This window comes from Numenius arquata, chromosome W (genome assembly GCF_964106895.1).
Source record: "Numenius arquata chromosome W, bNumArq3.hap1.1, whole genome shotgun sequence".
Lineage (NCBI taxonomy): Eukaryota > Metazoa > Chordata > Aves > Charadriiformes > Scolopacidae > Numenius > Numenius arquata.
Window position 1 is genome coordinate 1,549,603 of NC_133615.1, and position 26,434 is coordinate 1,576,036.

Genomic DNA, 26,434 nt, shown 5'->3' on the forward strand with positions numbered 1-26,434 from the left:
TATGTGCTCTAAAATATATGAAAGGAGAAGGGGGTGTGGGGGGGTGCGACTTAGCGGATCTTTGATGCTTGTTCCGTTCCTCGTGGGGTAAAACTCCCTCTGATCAGGACACAGATTCGCCATCAGGGCACGTCACCGTATGGCACGTACACATCTTCTGTTAATTATCATTAAGGGCAGGAAACCAACATTTTTTTTTGCGTAATTCAGAACGCACTCAAGACTTCAGAAAGTCTTTTCACCTCAAGTGTAGGGATAGATTTGTTATAAAACCGGTTGAATAGTATTGAACATGACATATTTAGGGTGGGTATCATTAAGTATTCATGGCAGGGTATTAGACATAGTCCTTGTAGGCTATTACAAGATGTAACAAATGTATAAATTCATCTTTTCGGTATCTGTTGATGCTGTCTGATCTAGAATTCATTTCCCAAATGAGTTTTATGGTACTTTGTGTAAACATTACAAAGTAGGTGATATCAAGTGCATTAATCTCTCGGTTTAGTTCGCTATCTGGCTCTCTGTATCTTTTCATATCTCATTAGTCTGCGGTTATTATATTTTGATGCCTTGACTCATCTGAAACTCAGTCTAATAGACTTCCTCTGCTTGGCACAAATCGTGAGCATGAAATTAAGTTGGCACCATCGGCCTGATGGAGATGAAGCACCCGCAAAGCGCTATCTCTCCCCCTTTCGTGGCGAGTGAATAATCAAGATCTCACCAATAATTCATCCCAAGCGGAACACGACTTGGACAACTAAGTCCCGCAAACCTGGGCAGGCAGTGATAAGCTCAGGATAAATTGATATAATTTCTTTTTTTTTTTTTTTTTTCCCTGACTCACGCTAATTCATGAAAATTGTTGTATGAGGCTCTTCCCTCCCAGCTTGACTGGTGGAGAGCGTGTTTGAGAGATACTGGTACCAGTGGAGCCAAGAGGGCGAGCTCTCTGCCAGGGCTGCCGAGGACACCGCCTCATTCATCCAGAGCCTTCCTCAAGGGCTGAAAATGGAGTTCCCCCAGCAGAAAAATTCGTGATTCACATGCAGGTTTGCTGAAAAACCCACTCAAACACAAGCTCTCACCAACCAACCACGCAGGTCCCCCAAAGGGAACGAGGTGCCGCCCCTTCTCCCCCATCACTCCACTTGGCTTTTGTACAGCTCGCGGGAAATGAAGTCGCTTAGAACTGATTAAAATGAGGGTTGAGTGTGAGTGCTAATTCCAAGCCTCTCAGGCACAGGCTTGAGCCTGAATTTCCCTAATTTCCCTCCAGTCGTGACTTTTCAGGCCCATCCAGTTTCAATTACCTTCTGCCAAGATGTTATTTTTCTACCCAAATCCCTGGATTTTCTCTGGAGAAGACGCGGCGGTAACGTGCTCCCTCATACGCCACGCTTCTTTCCCGGAACAGGTTCGCTGTTTATGTCACTTGAGTTTTTCATTAATTACCTCTCTTTGTAAAAGTCATTTCATACCTTTGTGCAAACGAATGAGTGGCAGTTAAAATATAAGGAGCAGAGCTGCGGCAAGCACCTCGCTTCCCACTCAAGGTAATATTGCTTACATCTTCCTAACTCCTAATTTCTGGGTAGATCACGTCAGGCAGGGGGGAAGAGAGAAGAGGAATCTCTCTCCATGTTCATTTGAAATTGAGTCTGATACAAGCGCTGTCCTTTGCTTTCCTAAACACATCGGAGCCGAAATATCAGCCGAAAAGAAACATATGGGTCCCCCCGTTTTGCCTCCTCCCTTTTCCCTGGTCACTAAGGGAGAAGGATCAAGTATTAATTAGTCTGTTAATAACAGACACTGAGAAAATATCTGGCACAACTTTCCCCGCGCAAAGGCAAGTTGCGTCTCGGTTTGCGGAGGTTTTTAATCAGAATTTTCCATGCCTGCTCTGTTGATAGGAGTGAGTCATTACAGGTTCCTACCGTCACCGGAGGATCCAAAATGAAAAGGGACCTCCCCAGAGAAATCCAGTCAAATCCAATTAGCTTTATTTACCCACGGTAGAAAGTTAGGTGGTGTCAAGAGAGCTTTCCTCCAGTTGATTGAATTTAAAAATACAGTTTCTGCCTCATTATGTGGTTTACTTTTGTCAACTACAGTATGTAGCATTTTGCTTTTATCTCTCACTAGTAGTTTCAAGTAGTAAGATCTATTCTGGCTGACATGGAATTAATTGCAAAGCTCCCACCGAGGCACTAGAAAATCCTATGTATCATTAATATCCAGACGACACAGATCCAAACCTTTCAGAGTCCGGAAGAAAACAGGATCGGAGAGGGGTCCCACTCCCTTGGCGTTGCGAGCTTGGATTCGGAAGTAGTAGACGGTGTCCAGGTTGAGGTCCATGATCTGGTGGGTGAGGCGGTCGCCGCTGATGGACTCCATCATCCAGTCATCGATGGGAGCGTTCTTGTCCAACGTATAGAAGAGGATGTAAGCTGAATAAACACAGTCTCTCGGTTAGTGCTGCCATCAAATTTTAACGTTCTGTTACGAAATACAGGTAAAATTCAGATTTCTTAAAAATCAGGGTTTTCTTTTTAACAGCAGGGATGGCAGGTCTCCATCAAAATAGCTTTGAGGAACGTTATGTCAATACACATTTGCCTATTTTTAGACCAAACCCACAATTATGGTACTCGCTCTAAGAAATACAGATTTAACAAATATAAAAATAGGTAGCACACATTAAAAGGCTGCTATGAGTACATTTCTCAAATTCAGGTGCACCACTTAGACCGAGAGCTGCCATAAACCAGATGATCTACGTCTTTAGCGTTTCAGCGCTGAAATAAAACTAAGTGGCATTAATGATACACATCAATTACTGGGTGCTTATGGGAAGCCATACGGTATTTCTTTGCATATATTTTCTACAGGGTAAAGTATTTTGGGGAAAAGAATGAAGAATTAAAAATTTTGGTAACTTAAGAGTACTACAATAGCTACTTACCACTGAATAAAACTTAAAATTTTTGAACATAGACAGGAGAAGTACCGGTGTTAGGAGATGATAAGAGTTTGTAGGTATTACCTTGCCAGTAAATTAAATTTCGGGAAGAAGAAAAAAATCCTGTAAGCAAGGCTGCAGGAGTCTAGCGTGCCCTGCAACACCGGTCTCTGCCTAATTTTGAAAATATCTTCTTTTTTTATTTTCCTGAAAGGCTCCCTGGCTAATTAGTCACACAAAGAGAACCCACTCTAAGTCTGGTTTTAAGTGTCGTGCCGAAGGAGCGAGCCCGAGGGGGGTCTTCTGGACTTCATCTTTGTGCCTGGATGGAAGTGATATGTTTTTCTGGTTTTTTTTTTTTTGCTTGTTTTATATTACAAGATTTTACTTAGAGCTTGGAGTTACTAAAGCAATTTCTCTGACCGTGACATTTGTCCGAATAGATACAAAGTTAGGAAAATGTTTCTCAAACTAACACAAAGACAATGCTCAAGCGTTTGTAGGGATGAAGATTTGGTTGCTGGGGATATTCCTGCTCTCCCCAAGGAGTTGTTTCCTCTGCTTGATACCTCTAAGAAACATTTGACCGCGTATGCAGTGAAAAAAATAATCCCTATGAGAGTCATTCTTCCACCAAGTGCTACAAGAACGAAGCTTGGACGTCAGGGGACCCCGTCTGAATGCGGCTGTCGATGGAAAAACTCCATAAAACTTGCTACTACGGACTCATTTGACACTCTGGAAACCAGGAAAGCTTTTATTTTATTTTGTCTTTTAGTCACCGGGGAATCAGGACCATTATTTCAGTGCCTTGTCCATCAGAACGCTCGTTTCTCCTCTCTAATGGCTAAATTGGGTTCGTGTAAACAGAGCTATTTCATCAAAACAGCCTCCTTTCGGACACGGTCACGGATTGTAAAGCCCTGATGATAATGTAGAGTGAAATTATACACCGTTATGCAAGTCTGACCTAGGAATTGTTATTGCCGGGCGACGTCCGTGTGGAAATACATCCTTATTTTGCTGGTAATATAAAGTGGGATGTTTTCCTGGTGTGAGTCGCAACGGCTCGTCTGATGCCGGTGGAGCTGGAGCTCTTAAAACCTGACCCCGCGCTCTTGGTCGCTAATGGCTCACACGGGACGGCGCTCGGGAGCGTTCCTCCTCTTCCACTGGTATTTCCCAGCGTTCTGCTGGGATTACTGGCGGTAATGGTGACACACGCACACTTTCGCCCACGCAAAAATACGTTGTAGAACTGGTCTGACCCGACCGGTGGTAGCCACGGGACCGTCACGGGCACGTCTTTGAAGACTAACAATATTTCTCCTAATAATTTTATGCTTCTGAGATGTCTATGAACAGCCTAAAATCATCATTTAAATGCAAAATCTCAGATGGAGCTCTACTGTATTTTTCAAAGTAAATTAACATTAAAGGTTTGTAATGGATTTCTTAATTAGGCACTAAGGTTCTATGCAATATTTTGGAAAATAAAATCTGTCATTGTGAAGCATCCATTAAGTTCAGTTCTTGTCAGTCAGTATTAGGGTGGTTTTTTTTTTTTCCCCCTGATCATCATTGCCTTAAATTGTTATTGTAAAGTTAAATATCTACCAATAAGTTCTCCCATTATGTTCTGCACTGAGCAACCTATCATTATGTATATTATGGATTGCATTATTGCCAAACAAAGTACTTATTATTAGTCATTTCTAATTATCGCTGAGCAGCACGTACCACAAAACCTTTGCTTAGAGTGCTGCATTTTTCAACTTATATTACTGCTCTTAGCATTTAAAAGTGAGAGATTTACATCTCCCGAGTTCTAGATCTTGCTGTATTTCCACCATTGCCTTGAATCCTAGACCAAGTTGGTTGATGAAAGGAAAAGAAAGTAACGTCAGACCAAATAGCACCCAAGAGAAAAAACCAAAACAGAGAAAGGGAGCGGAAGCAGCAAATGATCAGAATGATAAATAAATGGAAAATACAGGATAATGTAATTGTTTACCAGTAATTTTTCCATTGGCTTCCAACGGCGGCTGCCAGCTGACAATGACGGCCCGGGGCTTCCCTTCCCGTGTAATGACTGTCAAATCCTTGGGAGCAGAGGTTGGAGCTGAAAACAGTGAGAATAATAGAAAACAGAAGTTATTCCCCTTCTTTTGCATTCCTAACACACCATAGGAGGCACCAACTTCTCAGTAGGCATTTACTGCTTCCTTACATCCTTTCATACATGAGTGTCCTCAGACGCATTTCAAACACGTAATGTATGTTTTGTCTCGAAGTGGTATTTTAATAGTGGCAACTGTACAAAACACCACGTGCGGATACGGTGGGATTTATCCTCCTCCTGCTAATATTGATCCTTACAGCTAAAAAAACACCAAGGAATCCAAGAATATCTAATAAGCTCTGGGAGCCCTATACATTTAATAACAGTAATAATATTGGGGCTTCTCTATTAGGAACATCTGTAGGTAAGCACCAGCATAAAACAAATATAATTGTGTATATTCATTAAATAGAAGCTCAGAAAATTCTTAGCTTTTCTATTTCCACCGCATTAAAGAGGGAAGGTTGGATTTCTGAGCCTGTTTTGCAACCTGCTTTACTAGTGCTGGCCAGGACCTCTTGCACAACATCTCAGGTGTTTTAAAATCACATCCTAAGACTGTGGAGGAGAAAGGAAAAATAGGCAATTATGAAAAAACAGTTAAGAGCAAGGAAAAATATATTGGTGCTGAGCTCATTGATCATTTACTTGGTTTTGATACAGGCTGTCGATGATTTAGAGCGTATAGATCCCACCACAGCATGGAGAACACAGGGCACGAGCATCCCATCATCTGTGTCCTACCCGTATGGCCACCAAACAACTTTCTTGAATGTTTGAAGAACTGCTTCAAAGTCACTTTAGGAGGTAAAGCTTTGAAAATCTGTTGGATCGTGCTGAGCTAAATGAGCCCCATCTAAAACAAGGACACTTATCTTCAGGGTGATAAACATTCAATGATCTCAAACAAGAAGAAAAACAGTCTTTTTTCAGTGGTGCCCAGGGACAGGACAAGAGGGAACAGGCACAAACTGGAACATAAGAAGTTCCACCTAAACATGAGGAGGAACTTCTTTCCTGTGAGGGTGGCAGAGCCCTGGAAGAGGCTGCCCAGAGAGGTGGTGGAATCTCCTTCTCTGGAGACATTCAAACCCCACCTGGACACGTTCCTGTGGGACCTGCTCAGGGTGGACCTGCTTTGGCAGGGGTTGGAGATGATCTCCAGAGGTCCCTTCCAACCCCACATCACTCTGTGATTCTGTGAGGTTAAACCAGTAGAGCATGTAAGCCCGCTCCTGTACCACGGGCTTTCCATGCTGGTGATCCCACGTGAGTCCCACCCAGCGGCTGAAGTTGAGCTCTGCTTTCAGCAGATTGTGAACATGAGATATCCCGAGAAAAACCAAAGCTTTAGATGTTTCCTTCAGCACTCATTAACACCCCTTGTATCGGCAGGACTTGTGTAGGCAGATCTGGGGACAGAACTTGGCTCCGAGAGTCGCTTTTGAATTATGGGCATAACAGCTCTCCCCAGCCACGGCAGTAATCTCCCGTGAATTCTGTATCAATGCTGATATGTATGTTCTTTAATATCATTACGGGAAATTCAACACGCGGAATGGGTACAAAACAGGCAATAAAGATCAGCAGTGCAGGATGCCCTTAATTAACAGAGCTGCTCCATCAAGCTCAGATAATTGCATTGCAATCACATGGGAAAATCTAAGGACACATATATTCCCTCTTATTTTCCCTTTGTTAATTAACTGGCGTGTACTGTGGGTTTCATTTAAAAAAAAACAACAAACCCCAACAAATCAATATTTACCAGCAGACTTCATTGGGTATCTGCTGGTAGAAACTAATTTGTAATGGCACCTGGAATGTTCTCAAAGCCAGGAGTCACCCTCAGGAAAATATAGGATGTACTGTACTAGCCCGGTGGCCAAATGTACCTTGCTGCCTACAAGAGATGAAGAAGATAAATATTTTAAGCCAAGCCATAGACATTTCTGATCTACGAACTGAGGACAGTAGCAAGACAGCTAGGCGATGATAAAGGCTGTGGAAAAGCCAGCAGTTCTGCGGTACACAGCCTCATGAGTTCGGTGGAGTTATTTCAAAGCAAATCTACTTGATATTTTCAAAAGGGGGAGGGGGCTATAATTCTAAAAGAAATGCTAATTTAATGGAAGACCCTACCCTTGTTTAGAGACAACCCAGGGATTAGGATACGTGCTTCCATTAAGGCCTACGTGATAACTAGAAGTAAAGGCCAGGCCTACTATTTCCCTCCTGCGGTTAATTGAAGGCACACAAAAGAGAAAGAAACAATTAAGTTTTGGAGAGGATGTTCTTTTCTGCAGAGATCACTACGTCCCCGTCCCTTTTATCCCGCTGAACGAAGGTTCCATATAATCTGTAGCTGGTGCCTGTGATCAAAACCGCATTCAGCCCCCTTCAGAAGCTGAAGTGTCTTCCAGGTCACAGCATCCTGTTTGGAAAATGCCACTCGACTGCTTGAGAAGAGCAGCTAAATTAAGCCTTCAAAGAGTTATTTGTTTATTACAAGCATATTGTTAATCTTCACAATGGCTGCTTGCTGGAAATGAAATACGGATGTATAAAACCAACATTTTGCACAGGGTAGATAGTCGTGTCTTCACAATAAGTAAGGTGGAAGCTGAAAAGGCTGCTCACTTGGCTTTTTTTTTTCTTTTTCCCCACCTTTTTCTGTCCCCGTGTCTCATTTTGCACACATGGTTTCAGTCGCTGTAACTCCCGAGTGTAGGTCTTGGCTGGACCCATGCGTTGGTCACCGGCACAGCGAACAGCTAAAATGTGTCCACGCAGTATTTTGAGGAGACCTGTGAGTCAAGACCTTGACTCAAGAAGGACGTGCGTTAGACAAGCAGTCACTGACTCCTTTTTACTAAGCGGAAAAGATGGGAAGTCCTAAGTATGGGACTTCCATTATTATATTAGGTAAGTATCCTAAGATGGGAAGTCATGAACTTGAGACAAAACCAGGTAGAACTCCATAATAAAGTACCAAAATTATTATCACAGAATCACAGAATGGTTTGGGTTGGAAGGGACCATAAAGATCATCAAGTTCCAACCCCCTGCCATGGGCAGGGACACCTTCCGCTAGAGCAGGTTGCTCAAAGCCCCAACGTGGCCTTGAACACTTCCAGGGATGGGGCAGCCACAGCTTCCCTGGACAACCTGTTCCAGTGCCTCACCACCCTCACAGAAAAGAATTTCTTTCTAGTATCTCATCTAAATCTCCCCTCTTCCAATTTAAAACCATTACCTGTCACTACAAACTGTACTATGTACTAAAACCATATCCTGTCACTACATCTCCTGACAAAAAGTCCCTCTCCGGCTCTCCTGTTGGCTCCCTTCAGATATCGGAAGGCTGCTATGAGGTCTCCCCGGAGCCTTCTCTTCTCCAGGCTGAACAACCCCAGCTCTCTCAGCCTGTCTTCATAGGAGAGGGGCTCCAGCCCTCTGATCATCTTCATGGCCCTCTGATGGACCCCTTCCAACAGGTCCATGTCCTTCTTGTGTTGAGGACTCCAAAGCTGGACACAGTGCTCCAGGTGGGGTGTCACGAGCGCAGAGTATAATTGTTCTCACCTGATCTTGGGTTTCTTTCGAGAAGTGAAAAATATTTTAAATCATTAGCATTAAAAATCACGGATACTCATTATATTATGGGGCAAAGTATTACACGCAGGCACGACCATCTCCTACCGTCTTACAACGACACCAGAGCTCAGCAGAGTGACTGCTCTGCTTTGCTACCCGTGAAAAAAAAGTGAAGAAATACCATCATTTTACACGTACGCTGTTGGATGAACTTGATCAAGGCTTTTGATGACAAATAAAACCCCCAAAAAAGCCTTTCCAGCAGCTCTCGCCGTACCTGCTTCATAGGTGGTGGCGTGGGCCGTCATGCTCCAGGTGCTGGACCTCCGACCTTTGGTGACCATGACGGAGAACTCGTACATGGTGTTGGGCTTCAGGCCCGTCACGGTGTGACTCAGGGCGGTGGTATCTGCCGACTGCAAAGAAAGGGAGCAAAGAACCTCTTTAAAGCCGCTCTTTTTGCTGGCAGCCAAGCAAAACGCAGTTACAATGGATTCCGTTCTCAAGCAAAACAGCTCTATTGCTTCCGCGCACCTTAACGGGAGTATTTTTAGTAGCCTAGATATGACACTAAACTTGCTGCCTGTAATTTAAGCAGTTAAATCAATTATTGTGATGCTTTCTCTTTCTCTTTTCCCAGACAAAGCAATTTGCCACGCGTTTTTTTTTTTTTTCAGATGTAAATTGGAAGCCAACTCCACGGCCTTCATCTATGCCCGTACGAGGACAAAAAAAAAAAACAGGAACATTTCCATAACTTAAAACCTCATTTCCAGCACCTTTGATGTGTTCCTTCTAAAAAAAGAACGGTTTTAACATCTACTGATTTTTTAGCGGAGGCTCAGAAAGCGTTTTTAGCTCTGGAACGGTTCTGACTAAGGCTTCCCAGTTCCTGGGGTCAACATGTAATTTATGATACGAGATCGAAACGTGACCCAGGACCCCGGCACAAAGACGCGTTTTTGTATGCATAAAACACACCTCTGCTTGGTTAAATATAAAATGGTTGTATATTAGATTATATTTGAAACATACTATTGATTTGCCTCCCCGCGATCCGTTATGAACAACTAAACATACTGATGTTGATGTGAATATTAAATTGTTCATTTATTTTGGGCTGATTTAGCCTCCGCCTGCAGTAAGGACCGATTTGAGCCGAACGGCGCTGGTATCAAAAGAGACGAGTGAGAAGAAAATGATGGGACAAATTGGTGACAACTGAATAAAATCAATTCCCACGCTTTTCAAGCCACAGAACCTGGTGTGCAATCACCCAGCGCCAACGATTTAAAGTTAGTTAAAGGGGCTTTTGCATGTTAATATATCTATAGATCTAAAGTTTACTGAGTCAGGACAACATAATACGACTTTCTACCTTGATATTCACATTTGCCTGACAAACTTCAACAAGGGCAAGTGTAGGGTGCTGCACCTGGGGAGGAATAACCCCCTGCACCAGGACAGGCTGGGGGTGACCTGCTGGAGAGCAGCTCTGAGGAAAAACACCTGGGAGTCCTGGTGGACAACAGGATGACAATGAGCCAGCAATGGGCCCTTGTGGCCAAGAAGGCCAAGGGCATCCTGGGGGGCATCAGGAAGAAGGTGACCAGCAGGTGGAGGGAGGTCATCCTCCCCCTCTGCTCTGCCCTGGGGAGGCCCCAGCTGGAACACTGGGACCAGTTCTGGGCTCCCCAGTTCAAGAAGGACAGGCAACTGCTGGAGAGGGGACAGCAGAGGGCTACAAAGATGATGAGGGGCCTGGAGCATCTCTCTGATGAGGAAAGACTGAGGGACTTGGGTCTCTTGAGTCTGGAGAAGAGAAGCCTGAGGGGGGATCTGATCAAGGCCTATAAATACTTCAAGGGTGGGTGTCAGGAGGATGGGGCCAGTCTTTTTTCAGTGGTGCCCAGGGACAGGACAAGAGGAAACGGGCACAAACTTGACGGTAAGAAGTTCCATCTCAACATGAGGAGGAACTTCTTTCCTGTGAGGGTGGCAGAGCCCTGGCAGAGGCTGCCCAGAGAGGTGGTGGAGTCTCCTTCTCTGGAAACATTCCAACCCCACCTGGACACGTTCCTGTGGGACCTGCTGTGGGTGGACCTGCTTTGGCAGGGGTTTGGACTAGATGATCTCCAGAGGTCCCTTCCAACCCCATATCATTCTGGGATTCTGTGATTTGGGAAGCAGTTCACAAGGAGGCATCCATCGGTAATGCCATTCTGATGCTAATCATCAGGCGATTCAAAAATAAATCTACTTTTACTAAAAATGGGACGTCAAGTTTCCAGCACACCATGGAATAAAGCAGTAATATTCAAAGGGGAGTGGGAGAAATCTAGTTTGCAGAGACATTAATGAATGGGCTCTATATGTCTACGCGGTAAACTGTTTTATCAGGAGTGCTCGGACAGATGTATTGCACGCTACTTAACAGGAAGACTTAATGCAATACCAGATTTTATCATCTTCATACTTAATTAAAACTCATCCTTCTTGGAAATTAGCAGTTTTGCAACTTCTCTGTACTAGAGGTTTACTCCAGCAGAGAATCTCCCTCTATAAAAAAGTCTCACCGAAGGAAAGACAGCCCTTATAACCGATGTGTTCATAAACTACTCGCCCAAACGACTCACCCGCTTGCCAAAATCTACCTCCTTGAGTTCATACAAATTATTCTTTGACTAAAGGCTGGATTTCAATATAAGGAACAATAATTTTCTCCCCCAGAAAAGCTTTTGGAAGAAACGAAATGATTTATGGCACAAAATACCCCTCAGCATGACTGAGGGTAACTAAATCTGGTAAATATTATTATGGAAGACCTCAAATATTACACATGATCAAGAATAATACACATGGCAAAAACAATAGGGCTTGAACCTATTCCTGGACAAAATACTCTTTAGTGGAACATAAAGGCATTGGGTTCTTTTTTGTTAAAAGAAAGTTATTTGTTTCCAGCCGAGTGTTTGACTGTTTCGCTCAATACTGAATATTAGCATTTCAATAGTCGCAAACATCCTTGAAGTTAATACCACATTGAGATGAAGGGGGTGTAACTGTCGCAAGCACCTTTAGCGATGCCACACCATGCCTGTTTGGGACGGTCTGTACAAAGCCGGAAGGGGCAAAATTAAATTTACAAACTTCCAGCTTCAATGGGAAAGGCTAAACCCTTCATTATATTAGATTTGATACAGATTTTTTAAGCAACGGGAGACTTTAATGGGAAAAATCTCAAAAGGCTTAAGAAATTCAATGCCAATGCAGAGCCAGGTGCTTTGGGAGCCCAATCCAAACCCCTCTGAAGAAAATGGAAGTCTTCCCCCACTGTTTTCAAAGAGTAACATAATGGGTTTTATCTTGTTTCCTTGAAAAATGTGGTTACTTCAAGAAAGCAGACCCTCTTGAAAGCTTTTTTATTGCTTCTGCTTCTGGGTGATTGAACTGGAATAAACAACCTGGACCGGCTCTTTACGTGCTACGTAAAGCACGTCTCTGGTCAAACTAGAGACGGTGGCCAAAAAAGCCCCGTAATTTCGCTCTTGCTCCTCTCCTCCTCAGTCTCCTGCTCCTCCAGTGGGAAAACATAACGCTGTCTTTTTTTCTGGAGCTTGGATTTCCTCACTAGAGCCACAAACCGGTACTCGCTGTGCTTCCCTCATTTTGTTGAGCATGGAAATCCATCTGGAAACAGGGAGTCGGATCGAGGTAGGGCATTCAAAATATTACGTCGTGAACATAAATCAGGAATAACGCAATGGAAATCATGTCCACAGCAGCACAAAGACTCAGCCGAGTGCCACCGAGCCAAATTCTGACGGAGGGGAAAAGCAGAAAAAACACACTCAGAAAAGGGATTGAAGGCAAGAGCTTCTCCACCGCCATTTCCATGTCTTCTAAAAACTACCTGGGAAAGATCTTGAGATTAGAGTCTGTAGGACAAGCGTAGCTCAAACCTGGGAGAGGTGGAGAACCAGCCTCTGGGGCTTAGAAAGGTCAACCTATGTTCTGACACATCACTCAGGCTCTAATCGGGGGACCCTCAGTGGGATAAAGCACGGCCTGTTCCATCATCCTTGCAAAAATGACTTTGTTAGGACAAAACCCAGTAAAAGATGAAGCACCCACTTGCAGTATAAAAATCCATCCATAGCAAAGAACTCACTGTGGATCGATACCATCCTTGAGGCAGGCGATAACAACTATTATGGCAGGGCACGGGAGGAAGGACATGCTCATCACGGAGAAGGCGGATGTTACACGAGATGCAATATATAAGCTGACGATCGTGGGGGGAAGGTAGCTTATTGTTTAAAAACAAGCAAATAATAATAAAAAAAAAAAAAGCCTAAAGGCTGTGCTTGTTCCTTCCCATTCCCTGTCCCACCGTATCTCTGTGGCACTGCACGGGTTTTGGTGCCACTCTCATTAGGACTTGAAAAGAAATTCTCATACAAAAAATAGCACGGTGCTGTCATATCCATTGAAATTAGAGTTTTCTCATTAACCAAGCTTTAATTTTTCCTGTTTGGGAATATGTAATATGGGTGGGTGGATTGCCATACTTTGTAGGTGGGTTTGCAACTGGTATTTATCATAGAATCACAGAATGGTTTGGGTTGGAAGGAACCTTAAGGGTCATCCAGTTCCAACCCCACACCCTGGGCAGGGACACCTCCCACCAGACCACGTTGCTCAAAGGCCCATCCAACCTGGCCTTGAACCCCTCCAGGGATGGGACAGCCACAGCTTCTCTGGGCAACCTGGGCCAAGGTCTCACCACCCTCACAGCAAAGAAGTTCTTCCCCAGATCTCATCTCAATCTCCCCTCTTTCAGTTTAAAACCATTACCCCTCATCCCATCACTACACTCCCTGATCAAGAGTCCCTCCCCATGTCTCCTGGAGCCCCCTTTAGGGGCTGGAAGGGGCTCTAAGGTCTCCCCGGAGCCTTCTCTTCTCCAGGTGGAACGACCCCAACTCTCTCAGCCTGTCTTCATAGGAGAGATGCTCCAGCCCTCTGACCATTTTTGTGGCTTTCTACTGGACCTGTTCCAACAGGTCCATGTCCTTCCTTCAATGGGTCCATTTCTTCCCGTTCATGCTACACTATTGTGCTACCAAATTTGTGACTGATTTCTATCTCATTGGTAAAGATTAAAGATCACGTGGAATTAAAATACAGCCGAACGCATGGGTCTCTAGGAAGCAATAGTTACTCAGGCAAGTCTCCTTCTGATGGAAATGAGACTTTTTGTGGAGGGAAGTTCATAAAAGACAATTCAGAGTCTTTGTGAATAAAATAGAAACAGATGAAATAGGTCAGAAATCCGTAACGTGTTAAAATGTCACCTTGTACTTAGCACTTGTCGAATAGCTCGTTCTCCATCGGACCGTGTAGAAGCGAACCTCCGTTGTCTTTTGGTTCTTTGGGACAGAGTTGTCTGCCCAGATGACCCTCACTGCATCATGCGTAAGTGTAACAGCCTGGACACCTACTGGTGGGAGCATGGGGGTGGAGATATCTGGGACTGAGGTAGGGAAATCATCAAGCAAAGGATAAAAATCAACTTCTAATGGATCAATGGGGTCTGGGTCCATACATCACCAAATGAGCATTCCAAAATAAATGAATAAGGTAAGTTAAACAGAAAAAAAAAAAACCAAACCAACACAAACCAAACCAAAAAAAACCAAACCAACCAAACAGCCACCAAGGGGCACACATCACGATGGGTTAAATGCATGGCATTAATGAGGAGGAGGAACATGAGGAGAACAGAAAGAAAGGCATTAATGCAAAATGAGAACGCATCAGCAACAGTTCAGTTACATCACTACAAGCAAAACTAACCAGCCCTAAGTGCTATTTTTCACCACTTTTTCAAATACTTCCAGGTACGCTGCGTTTCCTTCACATGAGATGTGGTCAATGCACGGTCTCTCCTTAAAAAGATTTACATTTTCTTTAAAAAAAATTAACCACTTAAATGAGACATTATTGGAAAACACCCACAAAGTGGAGAAAGTGTAATTTTCCAACCTGATGTCTAGAAAACGCCATTTTCCAACCTCTGCTTTTCTCTCTCACCAGCCTCTTTCGGGCTCTTTTGTTGTTTTAGGCTCTTGAAGGGAACATATTCTGCATCGGCTGAAATATTTGTCAGGGAAAACAGAAGACAACAATTTCCCTGCTGAAATGAAGATCTTGCAATTGCTGGTTTAATATCATCAGCGCAGTAAATGGGCACATCCAGGCGTGGAGACGTGGATTATCTTCAAGTGGGCTTCCTCCTCGAGGAACAAGCACAGTTCCTCTCCCACAGAATCACAGAGTTGTCCAGGTTGGAAGGGACCTTTCAGATCATCGAGTCCAACCATCAACCCAACACTGCCAAGTCCACCACTAGCCCATGTCCCTCAGCGCCACGTCTGCCTGGCTTTTAAATACCTCCAGGGATGGTGACTCCGCCACTGCCCTGGGCAGCCTCTTCCAAGGCTTGATAGCCCTTCTGGTGAAGAATTTTTTCCTAATATCCATCCTAAACCTCCCCTGGCGCAACTTGAGGCTGTTCCCTCTTGTCCCACACGTCTGTGACCAGGGGGTCTTCGGGGAGAAGATGCTGAGCACCACGGGCGTGCCAAGGTGGTGTGCTGTGCAATGGCAGGGGTGAATTCCGTCTGGCTTAATTATCAAGCTTAATTAAGAGCTGTTGTCTCTTCCCTTTGGGGCTGCACAGTGACGGGATTCATGCGGGAATCCCGTCACCAGTCGGTTTAAATCCCCCTGTCCTTGTTGAAGCACAAGGTCAACTTCTAGTCTATCTTACAAAACTATACTTACCGACTCGTTATTCACCAGCTGGGATTTTTCTAAATCCCAATTTCAAAATGCTGTGGGTGAAGCACGCCCAAAGGTTGCTTGGGGCTCTTTTCCCCCTAAAATACTGCGCTAATTAATTAATCAAAGCAGAAATGACTCTAATGCTTCCTCACTGACAGCTGCCACAGTTTGTCTGCTCCACGTCCAGTTCCCGCTCCTGATACTCTTTGATCACTCCCTGGTTTACGGTTTTGTAATTCATTATTCAGAACTTCGGGAGGTCACAGCATCGAGAAGGAGAAAACCAGAGGAGACGAGGCTGTTTGAAATGTTTGATAAGGCGTTAGCTTCCACCTGCTGCTTCTGTTCTCTCCTTCCAGCAAAATCTGCTTTATAAGAAGTTTAATATGAGCGTTGAAGGAAATGAAGCAACTCGTAGGAGTCTCCTTCTCTGGAGACATTCAAACCCCGCCTGGACACGTTCCTGTGCAACCTGCTCTGCGTGGACCTGCTTTGGCAGGGGGGTTGGACTAGATGATCTCCAGAGGTCCCTTCCAACCCCATGTGATTCTGTAGGGATCCAAAACCCCAACGCACCATCCACACGGGGAGGGACTGGCAATTAAATCTCTTTTTTTTTGCCCCATCCTGGTGAATCCAACTTCTGCGAGTGGAAAGTTAATGGTTTCTTTTCCCGAATTGAAGTCTTCCAAAAGAATTGGCTGTGAACTTTGGAACGTGAGCCCGTTTCTGTTGATTTTTATTTATTTTACAAAGTGATGATGGCTCAGCCTGGAGCTGAGCTGGTATTTTAACAAATACTGCACTTCTTTTCTCCTTTCTTTCCCACACCGAAAACCCAAGTCCTGCTGGAAAGGAGATTATGGAAAAGGGCTGGGTTTAGCAAAACAAATGGTCAGACGCGATCAATCAAGATAATTTAGTTTCTCAACCACGTTACCACTGACCTGAGGAAGAGGGAAACGTCTATAATCCAGCAGGGGCTGAAAATAGGGCCCTAAATACCGCCTCCATTTCCCACCGCAGTTTCATTTGCCGTGATTTATGTGCGGACATCTGTCCCTTGGAAATTGCAATTTTTGGACGGAAAATATTTTCTCGGTCTCTTTGGAATTGGTTTGTGAATATTGCACGTTGCATAACTCCAGTTTGCACACCGTACCCACACCAGCAGATGCCAAAGTACGTCTATTTATAGGCCAAACTGACACAAAACCCTAGATTTCTTGGGGTTTTTTTGGTGCCCAGGGTGCATCAGCTCTGTCGCTGACTGGAAAACACAGTTCCCGTGCTTTGCTAAAAGCCTTCTTTGAGATGTTCCTCCAGGAACGGCCCAAGCCACCGGCTCCTTTCAGAGGCTGCATCCCGTGGGTGGTGGGAAGCTCCGGGCGCGGACGTCCCACAGGAATTAGAGAGGAGTACCGAGGTGGACTTCTCGCAGACGATCATCAGTTCCCCAAAACAGAGCCCAAGCCTGAATTACCTTTTTCACACCCAGACATCGTTTCGTTTATGAGAGGTTATATGCAGACATAAAAATCAAACCCCACAGGTCAACCGGGTCATTTTTAAATAGAATCGACAGGGAACAAAAAACCCCTTAAAAATAAAAGCGTATTTTATATTTTGAAGCAAACTCACTGGAAGAAGATTTTACAAGACACACTCAGCCCAAATGACCTCTACAGACTCCAGACAAGAAGAAAGATTAATAATTTTGAGCCAGAAGTTCCCTGACACTTATTATATCTAATGCAGCTTGTTACGGTTGCCCTTGTTTGTGTAATTAATCTCTTTTTTTTTTTTTTTCCTTTCTCCTTCTGACTTTCCAAGATTTCTTATGGGAATACTTCACAAAACCACACGGATAAAAGCTGGTTTTTCCTCGTAGAGCCACCAAAGTGCCATTGGGTTGGTTTATTCCTCGTGATCCACCCAAGCCAGCGTCAGTGATGGGGTTTGCTCTCAGTGACACAGCTCCCCTTTTCCAGGCAGCTCTGAACACCATGGGTGAAACGCGAGGGAAAAAACCTTCACCAAAGGATGGTGTCACTCCAGAGGAAAAACATGGATTTTTTTTTTTTTTTTTCTCAGTTCTGTTCTTTTAACCCCTCGTCGGTCCCAACCACGCACCGGTGGTCACAGGAAAACCACGAGGCAGTCCGGAAGACTAATACATAAGAATAATTCTTATTTTTATAACTTCGCCAGTGTCCCAGCAATGAATCTGTGAAAAAACAGCTGCCTAAAGGCATCCTTCTCCGTTACCGCTGGGTAATCCCTTCTGCCAGCCTTATCCTGCCAGGAAAATCTTACCAGTATATTCCTTCGACCTTTTGCAACCTTTATATGTGCTTCTGTAAATGTGCATGATGATGGTGTGGTTTTAACTAATTCGTTTTAATTTAAACTGCTTTAAAAATGACGAGAAAAAAAAAATAAATTCATCTGGGCTTAATTCAGCGAAATTATTCCCCACTATCCTGCTTTAAATATTTAAATTATTTGGGAGTCATGCTTCTCCCAAGCCAACCCGCCCCAAAGAGCAAGCAGTTGTGAGCATCCCTTTAAATTTATACAGCCAATTTCTGGAAAGGGTAAATAATTCACTCTATCTGTGTAGTGGCGATAAAGTGGAAAATGAAGCGGATTTATATTCTAGCAGGGACCTGGAAGTTGTTGAGCTCTTTTCTTCCGTCGCCTTGACCAAAATGCTTTGCCTGAGGCGCGCCTTTGTAGGGCCAAGGGCGACTGATGGGCAGCGGATCATGAACCAGCAACTCACCTGTCATCGACCTGGTGGTCGCGCTTTCGTACAGCGGCACCCCTTCCCCGGCGTTGTTAAAGGCCTTTAAGGAAATCACGTAATGGGAACTTGGCTCTGCAGGAGGGAAAAAATAAGGCAAAACAAAGCACACACTGTTAAAAGGCGGATCCGGGGTGCGGAATGGACGAGCGCTTCCCTGAAAAACAGGAAAAAATAAAATAAAGTTAAGCAAACGCCCGTGCAACGGAAGCGATGAGCACGACTGCTGCCCATCAGAGTTGTTTCCTTTCCAAAGGCTTTATTTATCCTGGTCTCTTGGTGCTACCTCCATCAACAGCGAGCTGAAGGTCTTTAAACCATCTGCAGGGCAGCGAGGGATGCTGCGGGGTACCACTGCCTCCCTGATGGATGGAGCCGGGGCCGTGACGCTGAGCTCCGTTGGGAAGGGGGGCATCCAGACCCACAGAGCTTCTCCCGAGGACACGCTGCCATCCCGGGAATGATGGGGGAAGAGATGCTTGGGAGTCACCATCCACGAAACCCATAGCAGTGAGCTACAGGCGCCCAGCTTTCCTGCTCCCGAGCCCAGCCCAGGGCAGCTCATGCATCCCCATAAATTGCTTTCTGGATGCTGAACAAAAAGCCTCCCTCTCTGATTTCTTGATGGCCAAATTGCACCGATAATAGCCATTTCACCACCTTTTAGCTCACTAGAGCACTCCTCACGCTCTGTTTAAATATGAAGTATGCAGCAGACAAGAAGTAACACACGGGAATTAACTTCTGGCTGCGCGTCCTGGTTTCCCACGGGGCTCTAAGTACATTCCTCTAAATATATCCCTAAATTTAAACAAAGCAAAGCGAGCATGTCAGCTCCACACTGCTTTCTGCTACTGTTTCCCGAGAAAAAACAAGGCAATCCATTTTCCTGATTTTTTTTTTTTTTTTCTTTTTTCCACGTGAATCGCTTCACCCCCGGTCAGTTGTTGGGGTTTTTTTTTTAGCCCTTAATTCTATTTGCAGGGAGGAAAATTGCAGCTGAAAACACTGGGCGCTCAAACACCTGCCAAAGATGGGAACTGCCTCCTCAAAGTTCATTACTGAAAAATAACTAATGTTTGCCTGCGAAGAGGCATTTATTAACGTGACATTGCAAAAGACCTGCTGCAGAATTACATATTTCATCTACATTACCACCAAATCAGCTCGGCGTGATTAATGCTATTACAGGGAATCTGAAATGAGTAAATAATCTTTAAGTGCTTATCGCATATTGTTCCTAATATCCCTTCCACCCACATATTTGATACTTAATTTCACGTCCAGAAGAAAACAGTGACATATTTGTTTAATATTCAGGTGACTTCGGTGCTTCTGTTGCAAAAAGAGCCAAACTTTGAAAGCTGCCAAATGAATGACGGGTGCATTAATAACTCCCCGCGCTAAGTATCCTACGGTCATTAATTCACTTGGTGCCCACTGTAATATCATTAGTCACAAGGAAATGATTTCGTATTCACGGAGATGCAGTATATATTTTCATACGATTTCCACTGTATTATTAGCATACCACTTTTAATTTCTAATTTAACTAAGCGTCGGAACTCTCCAGATTCCACCCGAAGATTTATTTATCGAGACACAAAGTTCATTATTTGGCTGAGAGTTTAATAACGTCACATTCAGTAGTTTTTGGTGAAGAGAACAGAAATTCCTACGCAGAGTCTAGACCGAGTCCATCGCCTCCTTCTACCCGTTTCCCAGCTCTTGTGCCTATTTAGGAGTTTTGAAAGATGCCCGGCAAAGGGTTAATACAGACCATTCTAGGTAGACTTTGGTTAACACGGAAAAGACTACCAAAAGATGAAATTTTAGGACTTTGAGATGTACCAGGTACTTGCTGTCACCAGTAGTGAACTTGGTGACCGCACTGAAGAGGACATCCAGAGACGGAGAACATATTCAGCCTATTCCTTTCCAGCTTTCTCTAAATTAGTCCAAAAAAGTTCCGCTGAACGCTGTTTTTTTGAAATGTGAACAATTTTCTAGAAATTACTGCCAACCCCCCCCCCAAACCCCATAGAACCGTCAGGTCAACTCAAAATACGTTGCGAATTCCCAATAATGAATAAGCAACGTCAATGATTTACTATTAATTTGATGGTGAAAAATACACTCACAGAAATGGATAAATTAAGTGGGGAAAAAAAAACAAAAAACAAAAACCAAAGCGGGAAGTTCAGGGAAAATTACAAAACGGAGATCGTAAAGCACATACTTCATTCCAACTGCCCGTACAGCACAACATATAGTCCCTCAAATGTTATAGATTGAGCGGGCTGACGGATGATTTACGTTTATAACTAGGCTACCTTTGCAAAAACTGAACTAAGCTCAGGCTGAGGCTGCGGGATCTGCAGCTTTCCGTTAAAACCTTGAAAAATTCAGGTGGTTAATTGGAGCTGCTGCTAACTGGAGCAATAAATAATTGCTGGAGTCTCCCTCTTAGGTAAGAGGGGGGAAAAAAGGCCATTTGCCACGGTAGAGGGTTTGAGCACGGCAGCGGAGTTCGGTTTAGTCCAATACAATGGAAAAAGTGAACAAGCATTAATATTATGGCGCGGGAGAGAGCGGCGTTTTGAACTGCGCTGTGTATTAATACTACTTACGGGGTCATTTCTGGTGCTCTTCTTTGTTGGTAAAATGCCACTGTCTGGAATGGGAGTTCAAATGAGGGAAGTTTTTTTACTGTAAACCTATTAATAAATGCAGGAGGTAATGAACAGAAGGGTCGTTAGCGTGCCTGACAGACACGAGGCAAAGAAACATAGAAATGGGGCTTTAGGGGTGACCACCAAGAGCACAGTCGCAAGAATCCAACCTGGGGGGCATAAAGAAGAGTGTGGCCAGCAGGTGGAGGGAGGTCATCCTCCCCCTCTGCTCTGCCCTGGGGAGGCCCCATCTGGAGCACTGGGACCAGTTCTGGGCTCCCCACTTCAAGAAGGACAGGGAACTGCTGGAGAGGGGACAGCAGAGGGCTACAAAGATGATGAGCGGCCTGGAGCATCTCTCTGATGAGGAAAGGCTGAGGGACTTGGGTCGTCTTATTCTGGAGAAGGGAAGCCTGAGGGGGGATCTCATCAATGCCTATAAATACTTCAAGGGTGGGTGTCAGGAGGATGGGGCCAGTCTTTTTTCAGTGGTGCCCAGGGACAGGACAAGAGGAAATGGGCACAAACTTGAATATAAGAAGTTCCACCTAAACATGAGGAGGAACTTCATTCCTGTGAGGGTGTCAGAGCCCTGGAAGAGGCTGCCCAGAGAGGTGGTGGAGTCTCCTTCTCTGGAGACATTCCAACCCCACCTGGACACGTTCCTGTGCAACCTGCTCTGGGTGGCCCTGCTTTGGCAGGGGGTTGGACTAGATGATCCCCAGAGGTCCCTTCCCACCCCATATCATTCTGTGATTCTGTGAATTCAGAGGTAAATTCTGATTTTTCTTCTCCATTGACTCCTATTCATCGCAGTGGGGAACACAGCTCTGTAACAATGATGTTACCACTTGTATTTGCTATTCTGGAGCGGCAGAAGAGAATTACACGCTTTTTTTCTTTTCTTTTTTTTTTTTTTTTTTTCTGGCAGAAGACATCTCTTCTTGCCTTTGAAGAAGCCGAGCAAAGAATTCAGCCCTAATTAGAGCATCAGCCAAGAATCCCCATGTCAATGCTGATGTGGAACATGCTCTGGAAATAAAGTTGTGTTCTGCAGCTCAACTTTAAAAAAAAAGCGAAAGTACAAGAAGTTCAACCTAAGTATGAACAAAATCAATTTCTTCTACTGACAGATGTTGTTACCGGAAAGAAAATAATCAACAAATAGCAACTTATTCCAGGTACTACAGTTATTTTCTTCTTTAAGAGGGTAAAATTGTGACAACTCTACAGGCATTACAAGGGGTCTTTTGACAAATGTGGCATTTTCATGTATAATTTAATTGTATCTTTAAGCTATAAATATAAGATAAGCACCTGACGACTAATGTGAACTACAATCCAAGGAAAGCTCCTCGCCTTAAACTATAGCGTTGGGAAGAGGGTTGTGCACTCAGCTGATTTTCCAGATCAGCTCCTTTCTCTCTCAAATAAAGACTCATTCTCAAGTCCTCTTCTCATTTCCCACTTTAGCAACTACCTGACATGAGGGACCGGCAGAGTGCTCTACAGATCGGTACCCTGGGAGATCTGAAGATGGGATGGGATCTCCTGATCATCATGACAAGATGGGACGGAACCCCCTGATCATCACGACGTTTTCATCCCATCACACCACTCAGAGCTACCGTCTTCCACTGAAAAACATCTGAATTTCTCCTAATGCAATGTAGTCAATAAAATAGCAATCAAGATGGGTTATACCTTCAATAATCTTCTCCCAACGCCTTTGTCAATGCCTTTCCTCATCCTGACCAAACGTGAAGTAGCAACTTGTTGAAGACCTGATCCCTTTTACTCGAGCACCAGCATCTATCCATGAGTACAGTATAATAACATGCTCAAGCTGCCACCTGAGGAGGAAAGCTCCCATCTTTTGCACTTTTTCCCCCATAACTAAGCTGTTTTTAACTGTAGGCTACAGGAGTCTACCCTTGGGATGGCAGAGACAGCAGTAAAGTGCCCATCATGGATGGACACTTTGGATGGAGCTACGGCCTCCCTGTAGACAAAGTGGAAACAAAGATACCTCGTCACACAAGATGAGGTTCAACAATATCCTGCAGTAAAAGGACAGGGTGGAAACTGCACGAAGATTTTGATGTAAGCAGAGTAACAAAAAACAGAGTTCCTGCAGGAAAAGCCCTTTTAAAAGAGAAAAGTTCTTCAAGAGAATTAAGTCTATGCCCTGGGTGTCCTGTCAACGCCACTGATGCCAAATGACCCTCGAAAGGGCAGAAAAGCCGTTATTCACAATTAGCTCAAAAAACAACTAGAGAAAAGCCTCGTTTACTGCTGTCTGGGTCTGTGAAGACATCACAGCCAGTAATCAATAGTACCAGTATCAGTTCTTAGACCTCCTAACATTAGTTTATTGCCAGGAAAAGGTAATCTATCAATAAGACAAATGTCAAATTGAAGCAGAAACTCTGCAGACAAGGGTTACTGAATTCTGAGAAATCAGGAGAGGAAAGCGCTTCCAACATCACCCTCAGCTGTAGCCCACAGGGCCACGACGAACAAGCCCAACGCAGGTAGAGTTCCTGCTGGAGATCCCACGGTGTGAGACAGCTCCGAGGGAATTCGATGATTTTACAAATATCCACTGGACACCAGATGGCCAGTGGCTTGAACTCCATTAAAATAAAAATAATTGATGTATTCCACCTCTTGGACAACATACACTTGCCCTGGAGAGCAAAGCTTAGATGCTGACTTTAGCACAATCAAGGGAAATGATACCCACCTTTTAAAAAACTAAACTATCTTTTAATCATATTAGCAAACTTAACTATAAATATCCCACTAGAATAGAAAAAAAAGGCATTTTGTTTTATTGTGAAGGGAGAGAAAGAAGGTTCCTCGTTTTCTTTCATCTTTGCAGATGACGGTTGTGGTTTATAAGAAAGACATGAAAGGGAACAAAAAAGGTTTTTAATGTACTTTTGGGTTGTTTTCTTCCCTTTGCCGTTTTAATACGAAATGGAGCAGTGAAAAATCAAACCAAAATATGTTAAATTTTATGCGTCTCACCGGTTCCCTCCTAGATCACATGAAAGCACAACACTAACAAGTAAAGGCACTTCCAGACTCCGGGGACTGTTCATTTTCTTTCTTGCCTTTGAAAACCGACTGTCATTTAAAGAACATCGCTGCCATTTCCGCAAATGCCTCATGCAACAATCGCCTTTCGTTTCGCCCTGACTTTGCTCTGTTTACAGAATATGGAGGAATTGTTCCCGAGCGAAGGGTCAGTTTGAGATCCACGCGCTCTTTACGTCGGGAACGGATCTTGGGTGACTTCCCCCAAACCAGACATGGCGTGGAATTTAAGAGTGGCATCGTGTTACAGTGAATTTTAGCCTGGCGTATTCCTGCGTGTGGCAATCCGCCCGTACGCTTCGCTCTGGCTGACTCCCTGTAAGGCATTTGAGTTTGTTGACGCCTCAGTTCTCGTCGTAAAAAATAGCTAAAAAGGCTTCCCTGACAAAATGTTTAGGATCTACTGTCAACAGATGGAAGAGAAGAGCTGAGAGTTGCTCTTCTTCGGTGGTAGAGAACGGAACGCCTAAGAATAGCTCTTAATCCCAAATTATAATAGAAATCATACTCATAGCCAAGAATGTGTTTTTTTTTTCTTTTTATTCATTCATCAACACCCAAAAAGGGAGTGTTGTTGCAAGGCTTAGTTTTCAGGGAAAAGGATGGATACGACACTGTGCTTTGCCTTCTTGAATCATAGAATCATAGAATGGTTTGGGTTGGAAGGGACCTTAAGGGTCATCCAGTGCCACCCCCTGCCCTGGGCAGGGACACCTCCCACCAGACCAGGTTGCTCCAAGCCCCCTCCAACCTGGCCTTGAACCCCTCCAGGGATGGGGCAGCCACAGCTTCTCTGGGCAACCTGGGCCAGGGTCTCACCACCCTCACAGTAAAGAATTTCTTCCTAATATCTAATCTAAATCTCCCCTCTTCCAATTTAAAACCATTGAAAAACATTAAAAAACAACCTTTTGGTTATCTCCATCGTGGGTGCCAAGGACCAGCTGAGTGACCCAGGCTTATAGATGCACGTTTTATTGGATGAAAGGCTTATTTGTTACGAAGGAAAACACCAACCTCTCCTCATGGTGCAACTTTCACTGCTATTTTTCATGTATGAGAGCCTGAAGAAACCTCGCCCCTGCACAGGTTAACCCTCCTCCTACATTAATGGCCTTTCCTCGGATGTCGGAAAGCATCTCCAGTCACGGCTCTTCATTTTTTATTCATTTGTCCATATGTCTTACACTTAATTTTCTGCTACGCTACTTTGTTTTTTCTGAGTTTGGCTGCATTTGTAGCATCAGTAACAAACGTCTGCGATACGTGTAGGGATTTTTGGGGGGTTGTTTCCCACCCCTACCGCCACGGCGTGCACTGAGCTTGCAATGCACCACGGGACTTGTAAAGGTTCACATCTCCGCAGGAGGCAAGACCTATTTCCAAGCATGCTCAAATGACAGTCCTTGCTTAAAAAAAATACACACAGGACATCGCTCGCGAGACAAATCAGCCAGCGGGCATAATATATGATGAGATGATGTCTTAAAAACAACTGTAAATATGGCTTTGCTGTTCGGCTCCTGAACTACATTAAAATAAAAGCACTTAAGAGGTTCTCATTATAAATTCTCTTTGCTCCATTAAACACTTTCCCTAGTGTTTTACAAGTTAAATGTGCCCAGAATCAGCCTGAGTACCTATAAATATATAGGCACCCCCAGAATAGTGGGAGACATCATCGTCATCCAATTGCAGCAACCTGTGTTGATGCCATGATCTTCGCTGGTTCACTGCAGGGTCACGTTCTCCGTGGTGAGCCCACCCAAAAGCCCTGTGGCTCCAGGGTAGGTCTGTGTTGACTTCTCGGGATGGTTCGCAGATCTTGCCAAGGACACAGCCTGTGAGAAGACGTGGACCTGTTGGAGTGGGTCCAGCAGAGGGCCATGAAAATGATCTGAGGGCTGGAGCACCTCTGCTATGAAGACAGGCTGAGGGAGTTGGGATTGTTCAGCCTGGAGAAGAGACGGCTCCGGGGAGACCTTATAACGGCCTTCCAGTACCTGAAGGGGGCTACAGGAGAGATGGGGAGGGACTTTGAGCAACTTGCTCTAGTGGGAGGTGTCCCTGCCCACGGCAGGGGGTTTGGAACGAGGTGGTCTTTAAGGTCCCTTCCAACTCTAACCATTCTATGATTCTATTCTATGATTCTAAGACGGGCAGATGTAGAGCTTAGAGATACAGTTTAGTGATGATTTTTGTCATTGTTGGGTTGATGGTTGAACTCGGTGATCTGAAGGGTCCCTTCCAATCCAGGCAATTCTATGATTTGTTCTAAGATGAAGAGGTCCAGTTGGTGAAGGACACTGCTGGAG

General features: G+C 44.4%; 1 protein-coding gene across 1 annotated transcript in view; it reads right to left on the reverse strand.

Annotated features, from left to right (window-relative positions):
- Positions 1 to 26,434, reverse strand: part of LOC141476561 (netrin receptor DCC) — a 581,575-nt gene that overhangs the window by 51,668 nt on the left and 503,473 nt on the right. Inside the window, exons 16-20 of the mRNA XM_074165252.1 lie at positions 18,325 to 18,420; positions 14,048 to 14,286; positions 8,968 to 9,106; positions 4,986 to 5,093; positions 2,265 to 2,459 (exon numbers count right to left, since the gene is read on the reverse strand). Of these exons, the coding sequence (XP_074021353.1) occupies positions 2,265 to 2,459; positions 4,986 to 5,093; positions 8,968 to 9,106; positions 14,048 to 14,286; positions 18,325 to 18,420 (777 nt within the window). The remainder of the gene's footprint in view (positions 1 to 2,264; positions 2,460 to 4,985; positions 5,094 to 8,967; positions 9,107 to 14,047; positions 14,287 to 18,324; positions 18,421 to 26,434) is intronic.